Source organism: Narcine bancroftii, chromosome 3 (assembly GCF_036971445.1).
Source record: "Narcine bancroftii isolate sNarBan1 chromosome 3, sNarBan1.hap1, whole genome shotgun sequence".
NCBI classification, from domain to species: Eukaryota; Metazoa; Chordata; class Chondrichthyes; order Torpediniformes; family Narcinidae; genus Narcine; species Narcine bancroftii.
Window position 1 is genome coordinate 240,899,476 of NC_091471.1, and position 26,379 is coordinate 240,925,854.

Below are 26,379 nucleotides of genomic sequence, written 5' to 3' on the forward strand. Positions count from 1 at the left end.
CTCTTTCCACCACCTATTGAGGAAGAGAATTCCAAATAATCTCAACCATGCATCAGAGGAAAAAAAATTGCCACATCTTTGCTTTACTTAGGGCCCCCCAAGCTTTACAGAAACAAGATTCTCTCAAAACAGGAAATATCCAGGAGATGAGGAGGATCTGCTTCTCCCAGAAAGTAGTGAATCTGTGGAATTCTCTGCTCAATGAAGCAGCAGAGCCAGCCTTATTAAACAAATTTTAGTCAAGAATTTTAGAAAAGATAGAAAAAGGGGGGGGGGGGGGGTGGTGAAATAATAAGTGGTGAGTCCATGGCCACATCAGCCATAATCTTATTGAATGGATGAGCAGCCTCAATGGACCAGAAGCCGACTCTTATTTCTCATCTTCTTATCCCCTCCATGATCCCTTGTTTCAATCAAGGACCTTCTCACTCTCACCAACTAATGCTATATAGATAGACTCCATGTTTATTCTATGCCTCAATTCACAAAGGAAAGGAACCCATGTGCCATTGACCTGACATGCTACTCCCAAGGATGAGCATGCTCAGGCACACACACACACATCCATATCCACAAGCGCGCGGGCGTGCACACACACACTACTCCAAGATTCCTCCGATACTCCACACAAGTCGATTAGCCCCTTTTACTGAGTACGCCCATGCTCAGTTGTACCGCCCAAATGCATTACCTTACACTTCTGTCACTGAAATTCCATCGACTCCTGCCCCCAGACTAGTCTGCAGCTTTCCTCATACCCAACATATTCAACAATGCAGTGGGGTCATTTATACCAGTATTCAGATTTATGCCTGCTTGTAGCAGCCTTTTCCAAGTGGAACTGCAGAGGTAGCATGTGAACGGCACTTCGGCAGTCCAGATGTGCTTCTGTGCCACTTCTCACCACATCTGCGGCAACCGTAGCTCACCTGCTTTACGTACCTGGGCAGTTTGTATTCTTCACAACACTGGTTTTGTCCTTCTGCGCATCTTCCTGTTGAAAGAAACAGAGCAACCACCATGATGGCAGCTGGACAGATTCACAAAACCACAGGGGCATCAACCAAGAGGTACTAAAATTGTAATGAGATCTGCTGGACCTTATAGAACTTAAAGCAATTGTACATTGGAAAAAAATCAGGTAGGAATTAGGACTAAATTTAAGGCCACACCACACAGTCTATATATACACACCCACTGCATTCCAGGAAATTAATCCCAAATTCCCAGAACACATCTGTGTAAAAAGATTGGAATGGAAATTTCCCTTCCCGAAATTTTATCTGCAGCACCCCTAGACATTATCTCAGACCACCTGCAGTCTAAATTGAACTGCAGGTGGTCTGCAACAATGGGCTAACGAATACAATGAAAGTACCACGTACTTAGGTACTTCGTCTGAACACACGGCAATATCTGTGCACAGGACAGATCATCCTGTGTGAACGGCCAATCCAGAGACAAGTGCAAATATTGATGATGGAAAAACATTATTTATATGTAAGAAAACATAAGTCTAACGTCCCAGTGCAACCTAACAAAATTGACGGCAAGTCAGAGATAAAAGAAGTGTGTGGCGGCACACCACTAGGCAGGCGAACCGGAAACGTTTGCACTGGAATGCTACTGCAAAACAATGAATTGCGTGAGATGTTCATGATAATAAATTCTGATTCTGAATTTTTCTAGTTCTCTGTTCACACTTAGAGTGAAACACGAAACTCTGCAGATTCTGTGATTGTAGTAAAAACACAATGAAATGCTGGAGGAACTCAACCAGTCTCGCAGCGTCCATAGGGGACAAAGATATATTGCCGACATTTCAGGCCTGAGACCTTCTTCAAAGAATAAGCAGAATAAACCAGAAGCGGGAAATCTCAGAATTCAGACAATACTGGCTTGGGGAGGAATACAGACCCCAACAAAAGGTGTTAATTGGATATGATAAGGGACAGGTAAGAATTTATCATGTTTGTGTGAAAGGAGCTGGGAGAGAAAGAGCTGGGGAAAGGTGACAGGGAAGAAGTGAGGGGGCAGGTGGTGGGGGTGGGGGGTGGGCGGGGTGGTTTAGGAAAACCAGAGAAGTCGATATTAATGCTATTAGTTCATGATTAGACCCACTAATACTATCCATCCTCCCCACTTACTGTTCTTTCCTTTCATATGAAATTCACAAATGTCATCAGCAAATCACACAGAGTATGAAGTTTAGTAGAACACAATACATCATCGCATTAAGCCACTCACTTTACTGAAATAAAGATTATTAAATATTTAGTAATGGTCTTTTCATAAGGCATCTGAGAAGCATATCTGCTGCAATAAATTTAAATTCAATAATGTTTAATATTTAAATTTAGACATACAGCATGATAACAAGTCATTCCAGCCCACGAGTCTGTGCTACCCAACTTACACCCAATTAACCTACACCCCCAGTACATTTCTAATGGTGGGAGGTAACCAGAGACCCCGGGGAAAAACCCCCACAGACACAAGAACGTACTAATTTCTTTCAGACAGGGCAAGATTTGAACCCTGGTGCCAATTGCTTGCATTGCAAAGATATTGTGCTAACGCCCTTTTCCAAGGCGGTACGGTTGACATAGCGGTTAGCGCAACGCATTTACAGCGCCAATAATTGGGATTTGAATCTCATGCTGACTGTAAGGAGTTTCTACGTTCTCCCCATGTCTGCGTGGGTTTTCCCAGGGGGCTCCGTTTTCCACCCACCATTCGAGATGTACCAGGGGTTGTAGGTTAATTGGGTATAAATTGGAAAACACAGACTTGTGGGCCAAAATGGCCTGATACTGCGCTGTATGCCCAAATTTTAAAAATTAAACGTACTTTCACAGGATCTAAAAGCATGTTTCTCCAAGATAATGGTTTCTAAATTGAAACTGTAATCTGTAGCCCTAGAATTATCCTATTTGTGTTCTTGGTTGTCCTGAGCTTCGCCTGATACTCCAGTCCACAGATGGGCCAATGTGCAGCTTCTGAGCCCCGTTGTACTTACCAAGTTTGGGAAGGCAAATTCAAACTTGACAAAGGCATCTAGATCATTTGATGCAACACCTGTGGAGAATAGGAAATGGTCATGATGCAACACACTTCCAATCAGCATAGAAGTCAGGCTGGCTTTTACACCCCATAACTGATCAACGAACGGCACTCGCTGAGTACTGCCACTATCACCCACAACAACGCCACTCGCTTTTCAAACATTAAAGCATGCTCCACTCGTGTATTCCTTTGTCACGTAATATCAATACAACCACGAAGGCAGCCTGCCAGCAGTTTTACTTCGTGAGGAGTTTGAGGGGAAGACTCAAAAACTTCCACGGGTGTACTGTGGAGAACATTCTGGCTAGTTGCATCACTGTCTGGTACTGAGGTGCCAATGCTCAGGACAATTTAAAAAAAAACTCCAGAGGGTTGTTAATTTGGACTGCGACATTAAGGGGACCAGACTTCACTCCATCGAGGACATTTCTTCTCAAGGACACCCATCACCGAGGAGTCACGTGATGGAGTAATGGCGGGTAGAAGAATACCAGCACTCTGCGGAAAAGAAGAAAAAAAGTGAAGGAAAAGCAAAGCCCCAGATACACAAAACACAACAAATAAAAGATAAAGGTGTGGAGAAAAGAAAGAAAATGGCATCCAAGAAAAACCAAAAACAATGGAGAAAAAAGGAAATATGCCAAAAGAGAAAGGGGAAGGCCTTACCTGCACGAAGAAGCAGGGACCCGCTGTGGACAGAGGAGCCCGCTCCCCAAGGTTAGTGGAGACCCCGCAGGATTGCGACCTCCCGACCGCAGGACTGCAAAAATGGCTCACTGAGCCAAATAGAGATGCGCAATGCGCACAACAAGGAAAAGGAGAACACCGACGGGAGGGGGGACCAGCTGTGGAGTGAATCTACACAGCACAAACAGCTCAGAGATGCTCCACAGCAGGGCTCCCAGCTGGAAGAAAAGGAAAGCAACAGGAAAGGGAGGGATGAGAAAGAAAAGCAAACGCAGGAGGCCCAACAGATAACTAGCCCAGAAGAAGAGGACCAACATCAAGAAGCCATGAAAAAAAAACCCAACAAACTGAGGCAAGCAGTTCAATAAGAAAGTCAGAAGAGACACAGATACAAGGAAGAGAAGTAGAAGACACAAACCCAAGAGCAGACACAGAAGAAAAAGAAGAATACCAAGCTCTGCACAGAAGAATAGAAGGTAAAATGAATGGACAGCACATAGATTAAAAAAAAATTTCATGAACAAATGAAAGCATTAAAAGAATGGTTGACACTAGAATTTAGTGAAATGAAAAGAAAAATGAAAAGTACAGAAGAAGAAGTGAGTAGAATAGAGCTGGTCATAACAGATGTAGAGAAAGGATTAGAAAATGTAGAAGAAAGTGTAATGGCGGTAGAAATGGAAGTGAACGACAAAAAGAAAATTGGAAGAAAGTGACAAAGAAGTTAAAGAAACACAAAAGTTGTTAGCTCAGAAATATAATGGAAAACTATAGTAGGTGAAACAATATAAAGATAGTGGGCCTAAAGGAAGACGAAAAAGGCAAAGATATGAAAGAATTTATAAAAGAGTGGATCCCAAAAGTCCTGGGAATGCCAGAAATGCAAGAAGGAATGGAAATAGAAAGGGCACACATAACATTAGCCCCGAAACCACAGTCACAACAAAAACCAAGATCCGTTGTAGTAAAATTTCTGAAATACACAAGAGAAAATATATTGGAGAAGGCAATGAATAAAATTAGAGAAGACAAAAAAAAACTGGAATACAAAGGTCAAAAAAAAATTTTCTACCCAGACACAAGTTTCAAACTCCGAAAGAAGAGTACTGTTGAGGAGGACATCAAAGTTGGGGGAGAGCAGCAGTGGCTGTGCCTCTGGCACGGGGTCAGCCCCTGTAGCTCAGAAAGGTAGGGAAAGGAAGAGGAGGGCAATAGTGGTAGGGGACTCCATAGTTAAGAGGACAGATAGGGGATTCTGTGGACGCAGCAAGGAGAACCGGATGGTGGTTTGTCTCCCTGGTGCCAGGGTCCGGGATGTTGCTGCTCGTGTCCCGGATATCCTAAAGTGGGAGGGACAGGTGCCAGAGGTCGTGGTACATGTAGGTACCAATGACACAGGGAGGAATTGAGAAGAGGTCCTAAAAAGTGAGTACAGGCAGTTAGGTAGGGAGTTAAAAAGGACCGCAAAGGGGGTAATTTCTCGATTACTCCCTGTGCCACGTGACAGTGAGAATAGAAATAGAATGAGGTGGAGGATTAACACGTGGCTGAAGGGGTGGGGTAAGGGGCAGGGTTTCAAGTTTCTGGATCACTGGAACCTTTTTTGGGGAAGATGTGACCTGTACAGTAAGGACAGGTTACACTTAAATCCCAGGGGGACCAGAATCCTGGCAGGGGTATTTGCTAGGGCTACTCAGGATCCTTTAAACTAGAATGGTTGGGGGGAGGGAGCAAAATAGTACAGAGCAGTAAGGAGAAGGTTAGAATGCAAACAAAGAAAGTTTGTAGTAAGTATTTGAATATGGATGGGAAGGTGATAGAGAAAGGAAATGCTCTGGAAGAAGATGAAGGGCAATTGGCAGGAAAAGGAAATAATGTTGTCATTAAAGAAGAGGGAAAACAGAGATTAAGAATTGGGAAATCTCTGAAATTCATATATTTTAATGCCAGAAGTATTGTAAAAAAGGTGGATGAGCTGAAGGTGTGGATTGAAACTTGGAAGTATGATGTGGTAGCGATTAGTGAGATAAGCACAGGGTTGTAATTATGTGAGATTTTAATTTTCCACATATAGATTGGGAAACACATTCTGTGAAAGGGCTGGATGGGTTAGAGTTTGTGAAATGTGTGCAAGATAGTTTTTACAACATGTAGAGGTGTCGACCAGAGAAGGAGCAGTGTTAGATCTACTGTTGGCAAATGGGATGGGTCAAGTGACGGAGGTTAGTGTTGGCGAGCACTTCGGGTCCAGTGATCATAATGCCATCAGCTTTAATGTCATTATGGAAAGAGAGAAGTCAGGGCCAAGGGTTGAGGTTTTTGATTGGGGAAAAGCTAGATTTGTGGAGATGCGAAAGGACTTACAGGGTGGGCATTGGGACAATTTGTTTTATAGGCAGGATGTAGTAGAGAGATGGAAGTCTTTTAAAGATCAGATTTTGAGAGTGCAAAAGCTTTATGTTCCTGTTAGGTTAAAAGGAGGGGCAAAAGGTTTGAGAGAGCCGTGGTTTTCAAGGAATATTGGAAACTTGGTTCGAAGAAAAAGGGAGGCGTACATTAGGTATAAGAAGCATGGAATTAAGGAGATGTTTGAAAAATACATTGAATGTAAGAGGAATCTTAAGAGAGGAATTAGGAAAGCTAAAAGGTACGAGGAGACTATAGCAAGCAGGGTGAAAATTAATCCAAAAGGGTTCTACAAATATGTTAATGGTAAGAGGAAAGCAAGAGACAAAATTGGTCCCTTAGAGAATCAGAGCGGAAAACTGTGTGTGGAGCCTAGAGAAATGGGGGAGATATTGAACAGTTTCTTTTCTTCAGTATTCACCAAGGAGAAGGATATTGGGATATGTGAGATAAAAAAAGCAAATTGGATAAATATGGAGAATATAGTGATTACGAAAGATGTAGTGTTAGGGCTTTTGAGGAATTATAAAGGTGGATAAGTCTCCGGGACCAGACGGAATCTTCCCCAGGAAATTGAGAGAAGTAAAGGAGGAAATAGCAGAGGCTCTGACAGTAATTTTCCAAATGTCATTAGAGATGGGGATAGTGCCGGAGGATTGGCGTATTGCGCATGTGGTTCTGTTATTTAAAAAGGGTTCAAGGAGGAAGCCTGGCAATTATCGGCCTGTAAGTTTGACGTCTGTGGTAGGTAAATTAATGGAGAAAGTTTTTAGAGATAGTACTTATAAATATCTGGATAGACAGGGTCTGATCAGGAGCACTCAACATGGATTTGTGGGCGGAAGGTCCTGTTTGACCAATCTGATTGAATTTTTTGAAGAGGTGACTAGGAATGTGGATGAGGGTAGCGCGGTGGATGTTGTCTATATGGACTTCAGTAAGGCCTTCGATAAGGTACCACATGGAAGGTTAGTTAGGAAGGTGCAGTCTTTAGGTATAAATTTTGAGATGGTCAAGTGGATTGAACGTTGGCTGAAAGGGAGAGGCCAGAGAGTGGTAGTGGAAAACTGTCTGTCAGGTTGGAGGCCGGTGACCAGTGGTGTGCCTCAGGGATCTGTATTGGGCCCATTGTTATTCGTTAGATATATTAATGATCTAGATGATGGGGTGGTTAATTGGATTAGTAAATATGCAGACGATACTAAGATAGGTGGAATAGTGGATAATGAAGAAGGTTTTCAAGGATTGCAGAGGGATTTGGGCTGCTTAGAAAAGTGGGCTGAAAAATGGCAGATGGAATTTAATGCTGATAAGTGTGAGGTGCTTCATTTTGGTAAGAAGAATCAGAACAGGACATACGTAGTAAATGGGAGAGCATTGATGAATACAGAAGAGCAGAAGGATTTAGGAGTAACGGTACATCGTTCCCTGAAGGTAGAAACTCATGTGAATAGGGTGGTGAAGAAGGCTTTTAGTATGCTGGCCTTTATCAATCATTGCATGGAATATAGGAGTTGGGAAGTGATGTTGAGATTGTATAAGGCGTTGGTGCGGCCTAATTTGGAATTCTGTGTGCAGTTCTGGTCGCCAAATTATAGGAAGGATATAAACAGAGAGAGTGCAGAGAAGATTTACCAGAATGTTACCTGGGTTTAAGCATCTAGAGTACAGGGAGAGATTGGGCAGATTAGGTCTTTATTCTTTGGAGCGTAGAAGGTTGAGAAGGGATTTGATAGAAGTATTTAAGATTATGAAAGGGATAGACAGAGTGGATGTGGATAGACTATTTCCATTAAGAGTAGGAGAGATTGAAACAAGAGGACATAAGTTAAGAGTTAAGGGGCAGAGGTTTAGAAGTAACATGAGGGAGAACTTCTTTACTCAGAGAGTGGTAGCCGTGTGGAATGAGCTTCCGGGAGAAATAGTGGTGGCAGAGTCAATTGTATTATTTAAGAAAAAGCTGGACAGGTATATGGATGAGAAGAAGGTGGAGGGTTATGGTGGGACTAGAGAGGAGTGTTTGGTTCGGTGCGGACTAGAAGGGCATAATGGCCTGTTTCTGTGCTGTAATTGTTATGTTATGAGTTTAATACAGCAAAATTGATCCTATAGAAAAAAGGCTATAAATTTATGTTAAGGTATCCAGCGGTGCTTAAAATAGTTATCCCGGTGGAGCAAAGCATTTGATTCTCGGATCCGGAGAAAGCACGAGAATTTGCAGAATGCCTGCAGGACAGAAAGAAAGATGAAGAGATGTAATAAGAACGAAGAATGACGACAAACTACAGATAAAGATGTAAAAAGGGCAGATAATAAGTTATGTAACTAAGATGAAAAAGGACTACAATCAGGAAATAGAGCAGTTGGAAAGGGAGATAGCAAGTACAGAAAAAGAACTAGTAAAAAGGGATGATATAATGAAAAAGGGAGAATTGGCAGACAAAAAAAATAAGAAAATTACAAACGTATAAGGTGGAGAAGAACATAATGAAAATAAAGCAAAAGTATTACGAACTAGGAGAAAATACACACAAAATATTAGCCTGGCAACTTAAAACAGAACACGCTAAAAGAACTGTATTGGCATCAAGGAAAAAGGTCAAACAAATTACATATAACCCAATAGAGATTAATAAAAACTTTAAGGAATTTTATGAACAATTATACCAAACTGAGAATGAGGGGAAAGACAATAAAATAGAAGAGTTTTTAGCTAAAATTGAACTGCCGAAATTGCAAGAGGAACAAAACAAACTGATAAAACCATTTGAAATAGAGGAAGTACAGGATATATTAAAAAAGCTGCTGAACAATAAAACACCTGGAGAGGATGGATTCCCAATAGAATTGTATAAAACATTTAAAGAATTTTTAATTCCTCCTCTCCTGGAAGTAATGAATCAGATAGAAGAAACACAAAACTTGCCAGATTCATGTAAGACAGCAATAATTACAGTAATACCAAAGACGGGGAAGGTTCCATTAATACCAGCATCATATAGATCAATATCTCTACTTAATTCAGATTATGAGGTCATAGCATGGAACTGATAAGAACTGAAAATAAAATAAAAGGGATAAAAATAGAGAAGGAGTATAAGATCAGTTTATTTGCAGATCACATCATAGTATACTTAACATAACCAGAGATATCAATAAAAGAATTACATAAGAAATTGAAGGAGTATGGAGAAATATCAGAGTACAAGATCCACACAAATAAAAAAAAGTGAAGTGATGCCACTGAGTAATGAGGATTATACAGAATTTAAAAAAGAATCACCATTTAAATGGCAAACACAAGCAATCCGATACCTAGGGATCAGGTTAGATAATAACTTAAGCCACCTGTACAAACTAAATTATCATCCACTAATAAAGAAATTGCAGGAAGACTTAGAACATTGGAAAGAATTACCGCTAACGTTGATAGGGAGGGTAAATTGCATTAAAATGAATGTCTTCCCAAGGATACAATACTTATTTCAATCATTACCAATTCTGTTAACAGAGAAATTCTTTAATAAACTAAAGAGAATAATAAGGAAATTCTTGTGGAAAGGGGGGGAAACTGAGGATAGTGCTGGATAAATTAACAGAATGGTACAAACAAGGTGGTTTGCAGCTACCAAATTTTAAAATTTATTCTAGAGCAGCACAATTAAGATATCTATCAGATTTTTATCAAACAAGGGAAAAACCAGATTGGACCAAGATAGAGCTAGATAAAATAGGGGAGAAGGTACCAGAACATATACTTTATAAGTGGGATGAAAAACTGGTGCAATATAGAAGTTCACCAGTACTACATCATTTACTCGACATTTGGAAGAAGATTCACGTAGAAAGGAAAAAACAAATTACCAACTACCAAAATTATTATTGACGCAAAATCACTTAATCCCTTTCACAATAGATAACCTTTCCTTTATAGAATGGGAGAGAAAAAAGGAATTAAAAGAATAGAGAATTGTTTTTTGGGAAATAATTTATTATCATTTGAACAGATGAAGTACAAATATGGAATAACTCACAGTACAATGTTTGCATACCACCAACTGAAAACCTACTTAAAGGACAAATTGGGAACCAAACTGAGATTACCAGAAGGAAGCAGCTTTGAATATGTGATTACAGACACATATAAATATTTATAACAAACATGTACATCAAGCTGCGAGAGAAAGAAAATGATGAAATAAGCTATAAACCCAAATAAAAGTGAGAAAAAGATCCAAACATAAAGATAAAAAATGAAATATGGGAAAAGCTATGTTCCGGAACTATGAGAAATATAATAAATACGAGGTTACGCATGATACAATATAATTGGTTACACAGACTATATATCACGCTCAAAAAGTTAAATAAATGGGGTCCAACATTATCAGATAGATGTTTTCGCTGTAAGAAGGAAACGGGAACAACAGTACATGCAATTTGGGCATGTGAGAAGGTGAAAAAGTTTTGGGAAGATCTAAATCAGGTATTAAATAAAATCACAAAAAGCAACATACCAAAAAATCCAGAGATCTTTCTTCTAAGTAATATAAGAAGTAAAGAATTAGGCCTCAAACTGGATGAAGCGCAAAAAAGATTTATTATGATAGCCTTAGCTGTAGCAAAAAAAATGTATGTCAACTTGGAAATCAGAAGAGAACCTGAGAGTACAGCAATGGTACATGGAAATGAATAAATGTATTCCATTGGAAAAAATAACATATAATTTAAAAAATAAAGTCACATTAATTGAACAAATTTGGGAACCGTACATGGAACACAACAGAGAGGGCCTACCGCGGACCTCCACCCCCTAAAATGATAGAATGAGAAGACGACAAAATGAACTGACCCAGTGTGTAAAAGTAGATGACACAATTTTCTTGTTTATTTTCATTGTGTGATGATATTGTTTAATGGGCTTATTGTATTGGATATGTTGAACGTATAATGGGTTTGGAGGGGGTTGGGACGGAGGGAGGGAAGAGAGGGGGGGAAAGGGGAGAAAATGCCACTGTGTATATTCAAGAGGGAAATGTTTGTGTGTATTTTGATTAATATGGTTCATAGTGTGAAAAATAAAAAAATTTAAAAAAAAGCACACCTATCAGCCTGGCCATTCCCTCTTCTACCACTGGGAAGGAGGTACAGGAGCTGAAGACGAGCACCCAGCGGACAAGGGCAGCTTTTTCCAATGAACCACAGACACTGCCTCACTTTGACTTTTCATGCACTATTTTTATCTATTTTGTAAGGTGGTTTATTTAAATGTTTTCACTATGAAGCTGCTTTAAAACAACAAATTTCCTGACTTGTTCATGACAAATTCTGATTCTAATCATACAGAACATTTAATATTACACTAAATTGTCTTCTGCCATTAGTGTTGTAAAGCGCCCCTTTCAGTACAAGAGAAAGAAAAGCAAGAGTCCCTTCTGAGTCACTGGCTGTCCATGGATGGAGCACTCCCACAGCCTCTGCAGCCACAAAGACTCCTGCTCTATCCAGCAGCAACCCAAGCTCCAGATCCAAACCTTCGACACAATCGGGAATCCTTCAACGCCCAAGACCCTTTGGAAGTCCTTTTTGCCCTCAGCACCCTCTCCAATTCCAGCTCTGATATACCAGGTTCCCATGAGCCAGTCTCCAGCATCCTGCAGTGAGTGCAGGTCTCCCGATTGCAAGTCGCCTGCAGCCCATGTGGGTCCCTCAGCCACTGAGCCCCTGACTGATCCCCCTCCGTGGTCTCTGTCCTATAGGGTCATCTCCACTGCTTCTCCTTCTCTTGACTTAAAGCAAAATAAACACAATCAGCCCCCGCAGCGAAGCAGCCCCCGCAGCTGGCCTTTTGTAAGTCACCTGCATGCATGATACACAACTCAGGCAAGCACTAGTTGCCCTGCATTATTCAAGAGGATTCAGAGGAGGTTTGAGAGGATTTGAAGGATGTTCACAAGGATTATTCCGGGAATGAAAGGGTTATCATATGAATAACGTTTGACAGCTCTTGGCCTGCACTCGGGGAAATTTCATTGAAACATATTGAAGGTCGAAAAGCAAGGACAATGTAGATGTAGAAAGGTTGTTTTCCATGGTGGGAGAGTCTAGGACAAGAGGGCACGAATTCAGGATTGAAGGGTGTCTGCTTGGAACAGAGATGCAGAGGAATTTCTTCAGCCAGAGGGTGGTGAATTTGTGGAATTTGTTGGGTGTATTTAAGGGAGAAAATTATAGGTTCTTGACATGAGGACATCAAAGGTTATAGGGAGAAAGCAGCACAGTGCGGCGGAGTGGGAAAATGGGTCAGCTCAAGATTAAATGGCGGGGAAGACTCGATGGGCTCAGTGGCCTATTTCTGCTCCTAGGTCATAGTCTGTAGTCTTTTCACTCTAATGGCCAATCTAGGCCTTGCGCCCGGAAATGCTGAGTTTATAAACAGAGGTTAATTACATTACCTGAAGGAGGAGGCAGGTTGATTCCTTTAACAATAAAAAGGATCAAATCACTGTTTGAGAGGTCAGGAAATATCCTGAAACAAAGCAAAAACAGACATTAAAGCACACCCCAACATCAGGATAACCAAAGGTGTGAGCTCTAGGTATATCGGTCAAATGGTCAGACACACACCAGGACTAGATGTAATTCTGCAGGATAATCCAGTGTGGGAATGTTATGTTCCAATCTGAAGCCATGACTGTCCATTCCAGATAGATGCTAGTAATCTTATGATGTTTTCTGAATGATGAGGACAAGGCAAGACGTCCTCATCTATTTCCCTCCACAATCTTTCCATTACGGAATGCAGTTCATTCTGCACATTATTCTGATGTTTACAAAAATAGACTTCCATGTCCATTTACCAGGATATTGCCTGGATTAGAAAGTAAGTCTTATGAGGCAAGGTTAGCAGAGCTGGGACTTATCCCTTTGCAGTGTAGAAGGTGGAGAAGAGGTCTACGAGATTATGAGAGGCATAGTGCCTTTATCCCAGGGCAGGAATGGCAAAAACCAGAGGACATATGTACAAACTGAAAGGAGAGAAGTTTTGGGGAGACAGCAATTTTTAAAAATTTGGACATATAGCATGGTAACAGGCCATTTCAGCCCAGGAACCTTCACCCCCAGTAGGTTTCAAAACCTGAATCCCTGGGGAAAACCTACACACATGCAGGGAGAATGTACAAATCCTTTACACACAGCACAAGATTCAAACCCCAGTCATGATCGTTGGCACTGAAATGGCATTGCACTAACCACTACACCAACCTTGCCACTCCAGGGGCAAGTTTCTTTTAATATACACAGAGTTGTGGGTGCCTGGAATGTCTTGCTAGGGATAATGGTGGAGAAAGAAACATGAGGGACATTTTTAAGAGACTCTCAGATAGTCACATGGATGGAAGAAAACTTAAACTCAGCAGAAAGGCTACCTACATAATATACAATATAAACAGTGGTAAAAGAATTGAGTTTTTGCCATATAAATGTATTTGAATTTATACATTGCTTTAAACAGATTAAATCCAAGGGAATGTACTACGCCAATATTACACAAAACCAAGAGAAGGCATTTGGTTCCTGAAGGATGCCACACAAGTCATCCTCTCCTCCACCTTCCCAGATCCCCAAGGCCCTCCATCCACTCCCCAGAACCCCATGGCCCTGCAGCCACTCCTCCCCCTACCCAGATCCCCATGGCCCTCAATACTCCAATCTTGAAAAAAGTAATCTGCCCCCAATTTAAATACTTTTAATGAGTGGCCTTTACAACCCTTTGGGACAGAGAATTCCAGAGCTTCACCACCCTTTGTGAGAAGTTTCTAATGCACTTCGGTTTTAAATGGCCACCCCCTTAGCTTGAAACAATATTTATTTTAGCTGCAGCTTTCCAACAATTCCATCTGATTAAGATTTGCCCATTAATTTTACTCAAAAGTAATTATTTCAAAATTATTTCTGAATATTTACAACAGCAGAAGATAATGAATCCTACCAATGAATCATTCCCAATCCTTTGGCACATTACTTGAGCCGTTACTCACTTGATCACTTGGAAAGTCCTCTCCTCCTGGTGGTACCTGGGTAAAGGGCAGCCCTGGGCATGTGCCTGTTTCAGGATCTCAATATTCTTTTTGCAGTCATCTGCCATTTTCTCAAATCTTTAACACAAACATTGGAACAAATTGATTAAAAAGTGTTGCTTAATCTTCCTCATCGCCGGCACTGCTACAGATACTACTTAATGTCATGTAATAAAACTGAAATGTAATATTACACAATATTGCCTTCAAGGCAGACAAAGATTCACCATTAGCATTTCCCGGCATCCCTTACAGTCAGAGGAAGAAAAGCAAAAGTGTATTCTCCTACCCCCCCCCCCCCCCCACACTGCACCCCCTCCCTTTCCGCAGAGTCACCGAGTGTCCGTGGATTCACCTCCAGCGCTCCCAATTATACTGGTTATGGTACACTTGCTAGAAAGAAATTTGCTATAAAGAATTATACACCCATCTCCAACAAACCAAGAATACATATCATATATGCCAGCATACAAGACGACTTGTTTATAAGACAATCCCATGAATTTCCACCTAAAATGTATGTTTTGAGACTACCCAGTCTTACTGCCCCAGTAGTCCTTTACCATCCATCCCACTAATCACTCCACTGTCACAATAGTTTAAAAGGAAATTACCCAATTATATTTTATTAGCATATTTTAAAATAAACCACTGTCAGCTCCTTTAATAGGCCTTTTAAAACCTGTACAGAGCCGATTGCAGATGGACATCACGGAGGGAGAGCTGAGACTTCGTCGTTAGGGTTCGGACTTTACACTCTGCGTGGGGGAGCACTGAGACTTCACTCTCAAGGTTCGGATTTTATACTTGGCATATAAGACAATCCCTGGTTTTTGGTGATACACCAGCATACATGACATTTACAAAAATCTGCAGATCCTGCAAATCTTAACTAAAAGCAGAATATTTTGAAAACACTCAGCGGGTCAGGCAGCATCTATATAAAGAGAAACAGAGTTAAAATTTCGGGTAAAGACAAACTGACTCACTTCTGACAAAGGGGATTTCTAACCTGGAGGCTTAACTGCTTTTCTCTTTTCACAGAGTACTTAACCTACTGTGTATTCCTCACACCATCCGTTGTATGATAGCTTTAATCCTTCTGCTCCCTGGAAGATTTAAACCTCAGGGCCACATTCTGGACTTCAGTGAAATTTTAAAGTAATATCAATGATTGGCAACAATGAAAACCCAGATGGTCACTGAAGCTGCTCAACAACCAGAGAAAGGATTGAGAAAAATACTATCATTTACTAGGCCTTTTGATCTTAATACCTAAAATGAAAGTCAATTAAAATCCAGGGAAGCAACCTAAAAATGAGAATATATACATTTTTTTTTTTAAAATACAGAAGTATTCACTTCAATGATACTGCTTAAAATTAAAAATTCTCAGAAACTGAATTCACAGGAACTGGGCTCCAACTTTTAACTTTTCTTGAGTAAGTGCCAGAAACAGATTTGACTTTTCTGTATTTATAGAAAAATCCCATAATGCTTGAGCCAAAGACCTCAGTCAAACAACACAAATCTAACCCAAGGAAGCCTTCCGTAATCTTTGTTGTGTTAATAACCAGACTAAATCTTGACATTTTTTTAAAAAAAACATGACATTTAGAGATACAGCACAGTAACAGGGCCTTGTGGCCCACGAGTCCACGCTGCTGAAATATACCCGTGATCAATCAACCTACGACCCCTTGCATCTTTGGAGAAAACCGGAGCATCTTGAGGAAGCCCACGCAGGGCACGGGGAGTACATACAAACTCCTTATAGACAGTGGCAGATTTAAACCTGCGTCGTTGGCACTTTAAAAGCACTGGGCTAACCGCGACACTAGCTGTGCTGCACCCTAACACTTTAGGATAGCAACAGGTAGATCAAAACTAGATAGCCAAATGACTTACATTACAAACTTAATCCTCCAATGCTTAAATAGACAGCTAAAACATGGTTTGCAATCTTCACTGTCATTTCATCTCAAACACATAATTAAAGATGGTGCTCATGAACATAGTCCAGTAAAATGCATATACCAGTGGATATTTTCAATTTGTATCCTCCAGTTTAAAGGTAGTTAGGCAATAAATCCCCTATAACATTTTTTTTTTTAAATAAGATTTTCACCTAAAGGAAATATAAACTTTTGATAGATTTTGCAGAATACAGGATGTTGCTCCAAAGAAATTTCACTTTTTTTGTTTTAAATCTTTCCCGCTTTCCAGCAAATCAGAAGCTAAACCTTTGGGATTTTTGTACATGGAATTTTACTGAACCCTGTATTATCTTATTAAAATGACAACTTTGTAATTTGGTTTTCTGAAATAAATACTGAATGCAGGGTGGACAAGCAAGGGTGAAAGGAGATACTCACTTGGTCGTCTCTGACAAGTTGCCAAGGTGTGTGTACTGCTTGGAGTACTTCATGCATTTCTGTGGGAAGTCACACAATAAGCAAACAGAATACTGTATTCCCCCAAATATATTTAATCACCAATACATTCAATTTTCTTCATACACAGTAAAGCCCCTGGTATCCCGCACTTAAGGGACTAGTAGATGACAGGTAAGAGAATTTTCCGATTGCTTAAGACTTGCAATGCCTAATATACCTTCATTAAGGTCCATTGTAAAAGGCAAAAATACTATACTGTTCTTGCACTGAATTTCACTTGCATGAATATATAAACAAAGCATTTCACTTCATTTTCAGTCACTTTCTTTGAAAACATTTAACCATCACTGCATGTGCAGTTTCCTCCCCCTCCCTGGAGCCGCCCGAAAGATGAACAATAACATTATAGATAATTAACCACTTCCCCTCCTCCAAGTTTACAGAAAACCCCTCTGACCAGGGTGTTGAGGAGACACATTAAGAGAGTCACCCCAATGGTGAGTGGCATCAACCAACTCTTCATCCTGGGCAACAGCATCACTGTTTCACACAATTTTATTCAAATAGCTGCTACGAGCAAAACCCGACCAAGACACTTCGCTGGCTGAATATTTGCTCCCATCTTCACCAAAGGTTTGTGTGTTACTTGTGTGAGAACATTTACTTTTACAATTTTAAACACTTATTTTTTACCTATTATTTTATTTTTATTTATTTTCCTCAATTGTTTTGCTGAATTCTAGCTAACTAGGATTTTTACTGTATGTGTGAAAATTTAACTTTACATTTTTGAGAGAAAAAGTTAAAAAATCAATATTCTTGTCACCAGTCTGTTCACAATGTGGCCACAATTAATTAACATTTATCGTATCTATTGTTATTCTAACGTGCATCGGCAGACCAAGACACAAAAGTGATTTACCCTAATCTATTCAAATCATGGAGGCAACTAAACATGTAGAACTTTAAAGTGCAGAACTGACTGAATGTTCATTGTGAAAAATCAACAGTGCTCAGTTACAATGTTAAAGGAGCTGGTAGAAGAATCAGTAAGATAGGTAAAAATACAGAATGCTGGAGGAACTCAGCAGATCTTGCAGCGTCCACAGGAGGTAAAGATTTATCACCGATGTTTCAGACCTGAGCCCTTCTTCAAGGTGTAAGTGAAAAGCAGGTAGGCATGAATTCAGTAAGGTAGGTATTTGGTGAGGGGACTGAAGGTACTTGATCACTGCACCTCAATTCACCATTCTCTATTTACCTCACCCAATTCAAAAATTCTTGCCCTGTGATTGAAGAATTTTCCTTTCTGACATCACCTTGCTCAATGCCAGTTCATCAATACCTGTTAATATCAAGTGACACAATTTGAACATTTATTTCCCATCCTTGTCATTAAAGAATGATGTGATCACTTCAATTAAACATTTTTCCCCATTTTCTACCCTCTAAAGTTCTCACTGTTGCCAGAGATACTGCAATCCACAGCCCAACAGGTCATCTTAAAATGTCAACATAGTTCATCATCACGAGAGATGATGGTCCACTAACCTACGTCGCCCAAATACACCAATTAACCTACAACCTGCAGATGTATTGAAGGGTGGGAGGAAACTGGAGCACATGGAGGAAACCCAATCAGACACAGGGAGAACGTACAAACTCCTTACAGACAGCGCCAGATACGTACCCAGGTCGCTGGTGCTGTAATAGTGTTGAGCTAACCGTGCCACCCAATATTTATCTATCTATATGAAAAAAAACGGGGGGCGTGGCAAGATGGCGTAGAGTCTAGACGAGTAATCTCGACCTCTCTGGCCAGACTTTTAAGAACCCGTTTTTAACTGTTTTCAGGTTTAAATTTTTTTTTAAACTTAGTTTAAAGTATCAAGGAATTGTTATGGCTATTAATGGTAAAAAGATTAAACATCAAGTGCAGAAGAAACTATATTTTCGGAGTGTTGAAGATTTAGGGCCTGAGCAGTCTGCTCCAGTTTCAAGTTTGCTTTCTTTCAAGCCTAAACCACAGAGATTGCCTGTGGGAGCTGATAAAATGACTACTACTCACCAGGAGAAGGACATCACTGGAATTACCCGTTCTCAGAAGGAAGATGCATGTCCCCCTGATGTGGACCCTGATCCTGGCAGCCTGCCAAATTCAACGGAGAAGGCAGGCAAGAAGATGTCTCCATTGCTGGAAAACTGCCTGTTGCTGAGATGCAGCAGGAGCTGCAGTTACCTGATTTTGCCACTACGCAAGGGAAAGCAGGGCTGAGCTTTTCTGAATTACATTGTAAACAGCTAAGCCTTATCATTCAGCCTATGCTGAATGAAATGTCTCAGAGGCTCAGTTTGGAACTGGATACAGTTAAAATACATGTGGAAACTTCTTGTGAGTATTTTAAACAATTTCAGGCTGCTTTTTTGAAATGTCAACAAGTGACTTCTAATACAGAAAAAATGTTGGAGGTGGAAAAATCCATTAAAGAATTGCGAGAACGTGAGAAGGAGTTAGAGGAAAGTAGATTATTTGGAGAATCAAAGTAGAAGGAATAATGTGAAGATTGTTGGTTTGCCAGAAGGCATGGAAGAACAAGATCCTCTTCGTGTTTTTACCGAATGGATTCCACAAATACTGGGGCAGGAATTTTTCTCTGGAGGCTTGGTATTGGAAAGAGCTCAGAGCCTTAAGAAGAAGACCTCTGCCTGGTCAGCCACCGAGACCCGTGATAATTCGATGCTTGAATTATTTGGACAGAGAAACGATACTTCGTTTAGCAATGCAAAATGCAAGACAACGACAAGCTCCATTAATGATTCAGAATAGTAGTTTTTTTCTACCCTGATTTGAGTCAAGAGGTTATTCAGCATCGGTGCCGATTTAATCCAGTTAAAGAAGTTTTGTGGCGTAAAGGCCATAAATCTACGTTTTGCTATCCGGCAGTGTTGAAGGTGTTCTGTGGAGACTTTCAATCTCGGTTTTTTGAGAATGAGCGTGAGGCAATGATTTTTGCTGATTCGTTGCCAGATGTAAGAGGACAAAGTCGTAGTCCACCATTGTCTAGTTGTTCTGGAAATGGAAGAAATGATAGAAATGGAAGAAATGGGAATGGAAAGAATCCAACTTCTCTTGAAATAGAGTCACCGAGTCTGCAATCTCTTGGATGAATAGAAGAACCTTTTTCTTTTTACTTTAATTTTATGTCATTATGATATCTTGTTGTTAGTTTTTGTTTGGCTGGGGAGGGAGAGATTTGCTCTATGTTCTATTAGTCATCAGCCACAGGTGGGTGATCCACACCCAAGTTTTGTTTAGGGATTACTACCTTTTGGTAGTTTTTTTGGGTTTTTTTTTTCCCTTTCTTTTTATTTTCTTTTTTATTAGACTTTAATTTGTAGTTTTTTTTTCTCCTATTGGAGGGCCTATTTACGTTGATCTGAGTTTTTATATATTGATATTATTAGTTCTTAGTTATATTAGTAGGTATGTCAAAGTTGAAGTTTGCTACTTTTAATGTTCGAGGTTTAAACAGTCCGATTAAGCGTAAACGTATTTTGGCGTATATTAAGAATTGATATCGCTTTTTCACAAGAAACACATTTGAATGTCAAAGAAAGTATGAAATTGAAAAGGGATTGGGTAGGACATGTATTATTTTTTCTGAGGATGATTGGTCAGATATTTGTTATGATACTGTAACTAGACTGATAAATGCACATTATGCAATGATTAATTATAATTTTTTACATCAACTATATTTAACACCTGAAAAACTAAAAAAAATGGTTTTATGACTCAAGATTTGTGTTTTAGATGTGGTAACGCGGTTGGAACTTTTTTTCATGTGGTTTGGTCAAGTATAAATATACAATCATTTTGGAAAAAATTCAATTGTTTTTAGAATACCTGTATAAGATTAAAATACCTTTAGACCCGACGGTATTTTTATTGGGTAGTTTGCAACCTTTGAAAGGTCTGGGATTAGATAAATTTCAACTTGCTTTTGTATATTTAGCATTATCTGTAGCAAAAAATGTATTGCTAGTACGTGGAAGGATATGAATATGATTGATATTATAGGTGGCATAATGAGATGAAATATTGTTTAATAATGGGAAAAATGACATATGTTTCGCGTGATAATTATAATTTTTTTCTTCATAAGTGGTTTTTATATTCAGAATATTTACATTTTGATTTACATTGATTAGATTTTAATAAGTATGCTTCATTTTTCTTTATTTTTTTTTCTCTTTTTTTCATGGGTCTCCTTCGGAGAGTTGGCTGAAGGGGGGGGGGGTTTTCTCTTTTTTCTTTTATATAAAATGTAATGTTCATGTCTAGTTTATTGTTATATATGTTACATATTACCTGTATCTTGAGTGAATAAATAAAGTTTGAAAAAAAAATTAATATTAAAAATTGAATAATGCAGTTCATGATTGGCTGATATAATCAACCTTCCACTAGTTCAGCCATTCTCAATTTTTTTTTGTCTATGGCCTCCTTAGGACTCTGCTTAATGTTTTTACTGTAAAGCTGTTAAGTTTTGGTTCTTTTCTTACTTTTCAAAACAAAGCTGAAGGAACTCAACCGGACTTCCAGCGTTCATAGGAGGTAAAGATATATTACCGATGCTTCGGGCCTGAGTTGGTAATACATCTTTACCGCCTATGGACGCTGCAAGACCGGCTGAGTTCCTCCAGCATTTCTGTGTTTAGACACAGCATCTGCAGACTTTCATTTTTCACTCTCTTCTGCACTTCTCTACTACCAACTACATAAAAATAAATTTAAAAATACTTGCTACTTCAGGTGAAAACAAAATAAGCCTTTTACTTAAATGTGCCGTGGCCCACAGTGGATTCCACTTTGGAATCTGACAGTCATTACATGCAGATGGTCTATTGCACTAAGGAATGGAGTATTTGAGGTTTTATTTAATTGTTGGAATAAAAATGGGTTACAAATGAATGTAAAATTCCTACAGAATCCCTTCCGCATGCAAATTGCTCCCGTCGGGGAAGAGATCCAGGAGGATCAGAGCCAGCACCACCAGGCTGAGGAACAGCTTCTTCCCACGGGCAGGGAGACTTCGACCAAAGGAACCGCTCACACTGACCCTCCGAGATGCTCATACTCACATAACAATAGTTATTTATTTATTGTAGATATGATACTTGTCTTGCTTGTGTATGTGTGCCATCTCTGCGTGTTCTGCACTGAGGACCAGAGAACGTTGTGTTTGTCAGGTTGTACTTGTGGAAAAAAAAAATCAGATGACGAGAAACTTGTCTTGATATGAGATATGCTCCTACTTTACTATTCTTCTGTTGTCTTAACTGAGATCACCGAGACTACGGGCAGCAGGACCCAGAGTCCCTGTGAAAATGTGGAAGGAGCACTTAACCTCCCAGATCTACCCACCTGGTCAGTCACCACCAAGAAAGAGGCTGCGAGTCATTTCAGGCACCAGGAGAGCAGAGCGGAATAAATCATCTTGGAGCCTGGGATAATGTTTCAGAGGAAGGTCCCCATAAGGTGGCGGATGCTTTGCTACCCTCCATCCCCCAGTCTTTGCTGTGATTTTACCTCATACTGTTGTTTCAGGATTTCCATCAGGTGACCATATTGTTCTGCTGTTTTCGGGGGGACGTGCACACCTTTTTGTCGCACTAACATAAAGTCTTCCTCATTTTCTGGGGCTGCTGGTACCTAGAAATTTAAAGGGTGCCACAAACATTAAGCATTTCTCACTATCAAATCACTTCAATACCACTATTCCCTTTGTAGTGATCAGTAAGTTACACACTTCAGGCCTCTGTACCCCCCTCTGCAACTGGATCCTTGACTTTCTCATTGGAAGACCACAGTCAGTACAAATTGGAAACCTCCTCACCGATTATCAACATAGGCGTACCCCAAGGATATGTGCTTAGCCCACTACTCTACTCATACACCCACGACCGTGCGGCCAGACACAATTCCATCTACAAGTTTGCCAATGACACCACAGTTGTCGGCAGAATCACAAACAGCAATGAGGAAGCGACAGGAGGGTGATCGATCAGCTCGTTGACCGGTGTAACGGCAACAACCTTGTTCTCAATGTCAGCAAAATCAAGGAGATGATTGTAAACTTCAGGAGGAAGTCAGGGAAACACGGTCCAGTCTTCATCAAGGGCTCAGTAGTAGAGAGTCAAGAACCTCAAATTCCTGGGGATCTGTCCTGGAGCCTCCACTTTGATGCAATCACAAAGCAGGCTCACCAGCGGCTAGACTTTATCAGGTGTCTGAGGAGATTCGGTATGTCACTAAGACTCTCAGAAACTTCTACAGGTATTCCGTGGAAAGAATTCCAGCTGGTTACATCACTGTCTGGTACGGAGGTGTCAACTCTCAGGATAAGAATGGACACCAGACTTTACTCCATCAAGGACATCTACATGAGACTGTGTCTTAAAAAAGAGCCTCTATCCTCAAAGACCCCCATCATCTAGGCCATGCCATTTTCACTCTGCTACTATCGGGAAAGAGGTACAGGAGCTTAAAGATTAGCACTCAGCGGCACAACGACAGCTTCTTCTGCTCCGCCATCAGATTCCTGAATGATCAATGAACCATAGATACTGCCTTACTTTTCATGCACTATAATTTTTACTATTTTTATAGTAATGTTGTAAGATGGTTACAATATGTATGATTGCTCTATGACACTGCCAGAAAACAACGAATTTCATGACTTGTTCATGACAATAAATCCTGATTCTGACTTCTTTAGTTCAGTTAACTACACAACCATCAATGTCAATAAGAGTTCATGTCAACCTGGCTCTGTGGGTGACCAGCTGTTCACCCCACCTGGAAGCAATACAGTGGCTTCTCCACGTCAGCAGGTCGTTTACCTATCACTAAATTCAGCTTCCAGTTTACTGGTCACAGAAACATACACATCAACTCTGTGAGAAGCGGGTGTATTTATGAATGAAAACTTCACCAGAACTCGCCCACGCTGTCAGATGGACAAAGTGACACCATGACATAATTCACATCAGAACCAATATTTATTGTCATGAACAAGTCACGAAAATCGTTGTTTTGCACAGCATTACAGGTCAAATCTTCTTCAGCATGATGCTGAACCAAGCCATGAAAGACCCCAACAATGAAGACGTTGTTTACATCCGGTACCGCACGGATGGCAGTCTCTTCAATCTGAGGCGCCTGCAAGCTCACACCAAGACACAAGAGAAACTTGTCCGTGAACTACTCTTTGCAGACGATGCCGCTTTAGTTGCCCATTCAGAGCCAGCTCTTCAGCGCTTGACGTCCTGCTTTGCGGAAACTGCCAAAATGTTTGGCCTGGAAGTCAGCCTGAAGAAAATTGAGGTCCTCCATCAGCCAGCTCCCCACCATGACTACCAGCCCCCCCACATCTCCATCGGGCACACAAAACTCAAAACGGTCAACCAGTTTACCTATCTCGGCTGCACCATTTCATCAGATGCAAGGATCGACAATGAGATAGACAACAGACTCGCCAAGGCAAATAGCGCCTTTGGAAGACTACACAAAAGAGTCTGGAAAAACAACCAACTGAAAAACCTCACAAAGATAAGCGTATACAGAGCCGTTGTCATACCCACACTCCTGTTCGGCTCCGAATCATGGGTCCTCTACCGGCATCACCTACGGCTCCTAGAACGCTTCCACCAGCGTTGTCTCTGCTCCATCCTCAACATCCATTGGAGCGCTTTCATCCCTAGCATCGAAGTACTCGAGATGGCAGAGGTCGACAGCATCGAGTCCACGCTGCTGAAGATCCAGCTGCGCTGGATGGGTCACGTCTCCAGAATGGAGGACCATCGCCTTCCCAAGATCGTGTTATATGGCGAGCTCTCCACTGGCCACCGTGACAGAGGTGCACCAAAGAAAAGGTACAAGGACTGCCTAAAGAAATCTCTTGGTGCCTGCCACATTGACCACCGCCAGTGGGCTGATATCGCCTCAAACCGTGCACCTTGGCGCCTCACAGTTTGGCGGGCAGCAACCTCCTTTGAAGAAGACTGCAGAGCCCACCTCTCTGACAAAAGGCAAAGGAGGAAAAACCCAACACCCAACCCCAACCAACCAATTTTCCCCTGCAGCCACTGCAACCGTGTCTACCTGTCCCGCATCGGACTTGTCAGCCACAAACGAGCCTGCAGCTGACGTGGACTTTTACCCCCTCCATAAATCTTCGTCCGCGAAGCCAAGCCAAAGAAACAGGTCAAATCTTGCTATGGGGTGGAGGCTGTTGCCTGTGACACTGGTCTTGTTTAGTTTTTTTTTTGTCCAGTGCATTGGCACTTTCATACCAGACATTGATGCAACTAGTCAGAATGCTCTCCCTGTACACCTTTAGAAATTTGCAAGACTTTGGTGTCATACCAAATCTCTTCAAACTCCTCACAAAGTATAGCTGCTGATGAGCCCTCTTAGCGATTGCATCGACGTGGAGACCCAGCAGGACAGATCCTCAGCGATGATGATACCCGGAACATGAAGTTCTTAGCACGTTCGAATGCTGAACCTTTGATGAAGACTGGTTCACGTTTTCCTGATTTCCTCTTCCTGATGTCCACAATTAGCTCCTTGGCTTTGCTAACATTGAGTGCAGGGTTGTTGTTGTGGCACCACTCAACAAGCCGATCCACCTCCCTCCTATATGTTTCCTCATTGGTTCTGAGGATTGCTTTTCCTATTGTCCATCAAACATCAGATGTTCGTAGAAATTTTATGTTCATATTGGCCATCATTTGCATATCATTATTACAATGCTTCAAAATAAGGAGCTATTTCAGTGGGTTTAAGTCTTTGGGACATCCATTTGTAAAATGCTTTCCCAACCACACCGGTTTTTATTGAAAACCAAGGACATTATTTTAACAAAGCACATTCTTTACCTTGGTAATATTTATTGGCAGCCCAGCTTTGGCAGCCTCAATCATGGGATCCAGGCCTTTAGCCTGCCGAAGATACAATTTTGCTCCATCCAAATCATTTTTCTGCTTTTTGTGCAGTGCTGCTTGCATGAACTGCTTTTTCCTGTTCTGCAAGAACTGTAACTGCTGCTGAGCTGTCACATGGAACAAAAACAAACAAGGAAGGGTTTTAATCTGATCAATTATTGTTTTTTTAAACATACTGTATAAATATTTTTCCATTGTCAATTTTCAAACTTCCGGAATGGCCATTCACACAGAACGACCCGTGTAGTGATATTGCCACCTTTAGACTAAGTACCTTGCATGTGGTACTTGCGTAAGTCAATGTCGCCTGTTGCGCCGTATTCATTAGCCCATTGTTGTGGACCACCTGCAGTTCAGTTTAGACCTCAATAATGTCTAGGAGTCCTGCAGGTAAAATTTCGGAACAGGAATGAATCACTAATTTCCCTTCCAATCTTTTTGGACAGATTGCGTTCCAGGAATTTGGGAATAATTTTAAGGAATGCAGCAGCTGGGTGTAAAAAAAAAACCTTAACAGATTCTGTACACTGCAATGCCATGGTGACAAGCATGACGTGACGCAGTGCTGAGCCACACGCACACAGAGGTGCATCTCTGGGATATACAGTAGAAGTCCAAACATCTAGATGCCAGAAATCCAGACCACCTGAGAATCCAGAGTTTGAAAACTCTCAATCTTTTTAAATTTAGCATGCTTTCATGTGCGTACACGTAACTGACTTGTGATTTTG

The 26,379-nt window shown here is 40.8% G+C and overlaps 1 protein-coding gene across 2 annotated transcripts in view; it reads right to left on the reverse strand.

Annotated features, from left to right (window-relative positions):
• cc2d1a (coiled-coil and C2 domain containing 1A) overlaps nucleotides 1-26,379 on the reverse strand; it is a 76,951-nt gene that overhangs the window by 23,481 nt on the left and 27,091 nt on the right. For both annotated transcript variants that reach the window (XM_069927274.1, XM_069927273.1), the window contains exons 14-20: nucleotides 25,583-25,755; nucleotides 22,230-22,352; nucleotides 16,616-16,674; nucleotides 14,202-14,318; nucleotides 12,615-12,688; nucleotides 3,020-3,078; nucleotides 943-994 (exon numbers count right to left, since the gene is read on the reverse strand). In XM_069927274.1, the coding sequence (XP_069783375.1) occupies nucleotides 943-994; nucleotides 3,020-3,078; nucleotides 12,615-12,688; nucleotides 14,202-14,318; nucleotides 16,616-16,674; nucleotides 22,230-22,352; nucleotides 25,583-25,755 (657 nt within the window). The remainder of the gene's footprint in view (nucleotides 1-942; nucleotides 995-3,019; nucleotides 3,079-12,614; nucleotides 12,689-14,201; nucleotides 14,319-16,615; nucleotides 16,675-22,229; nucleotides 22,353-25,582; nucleotides 25,756-26,379) is intronic.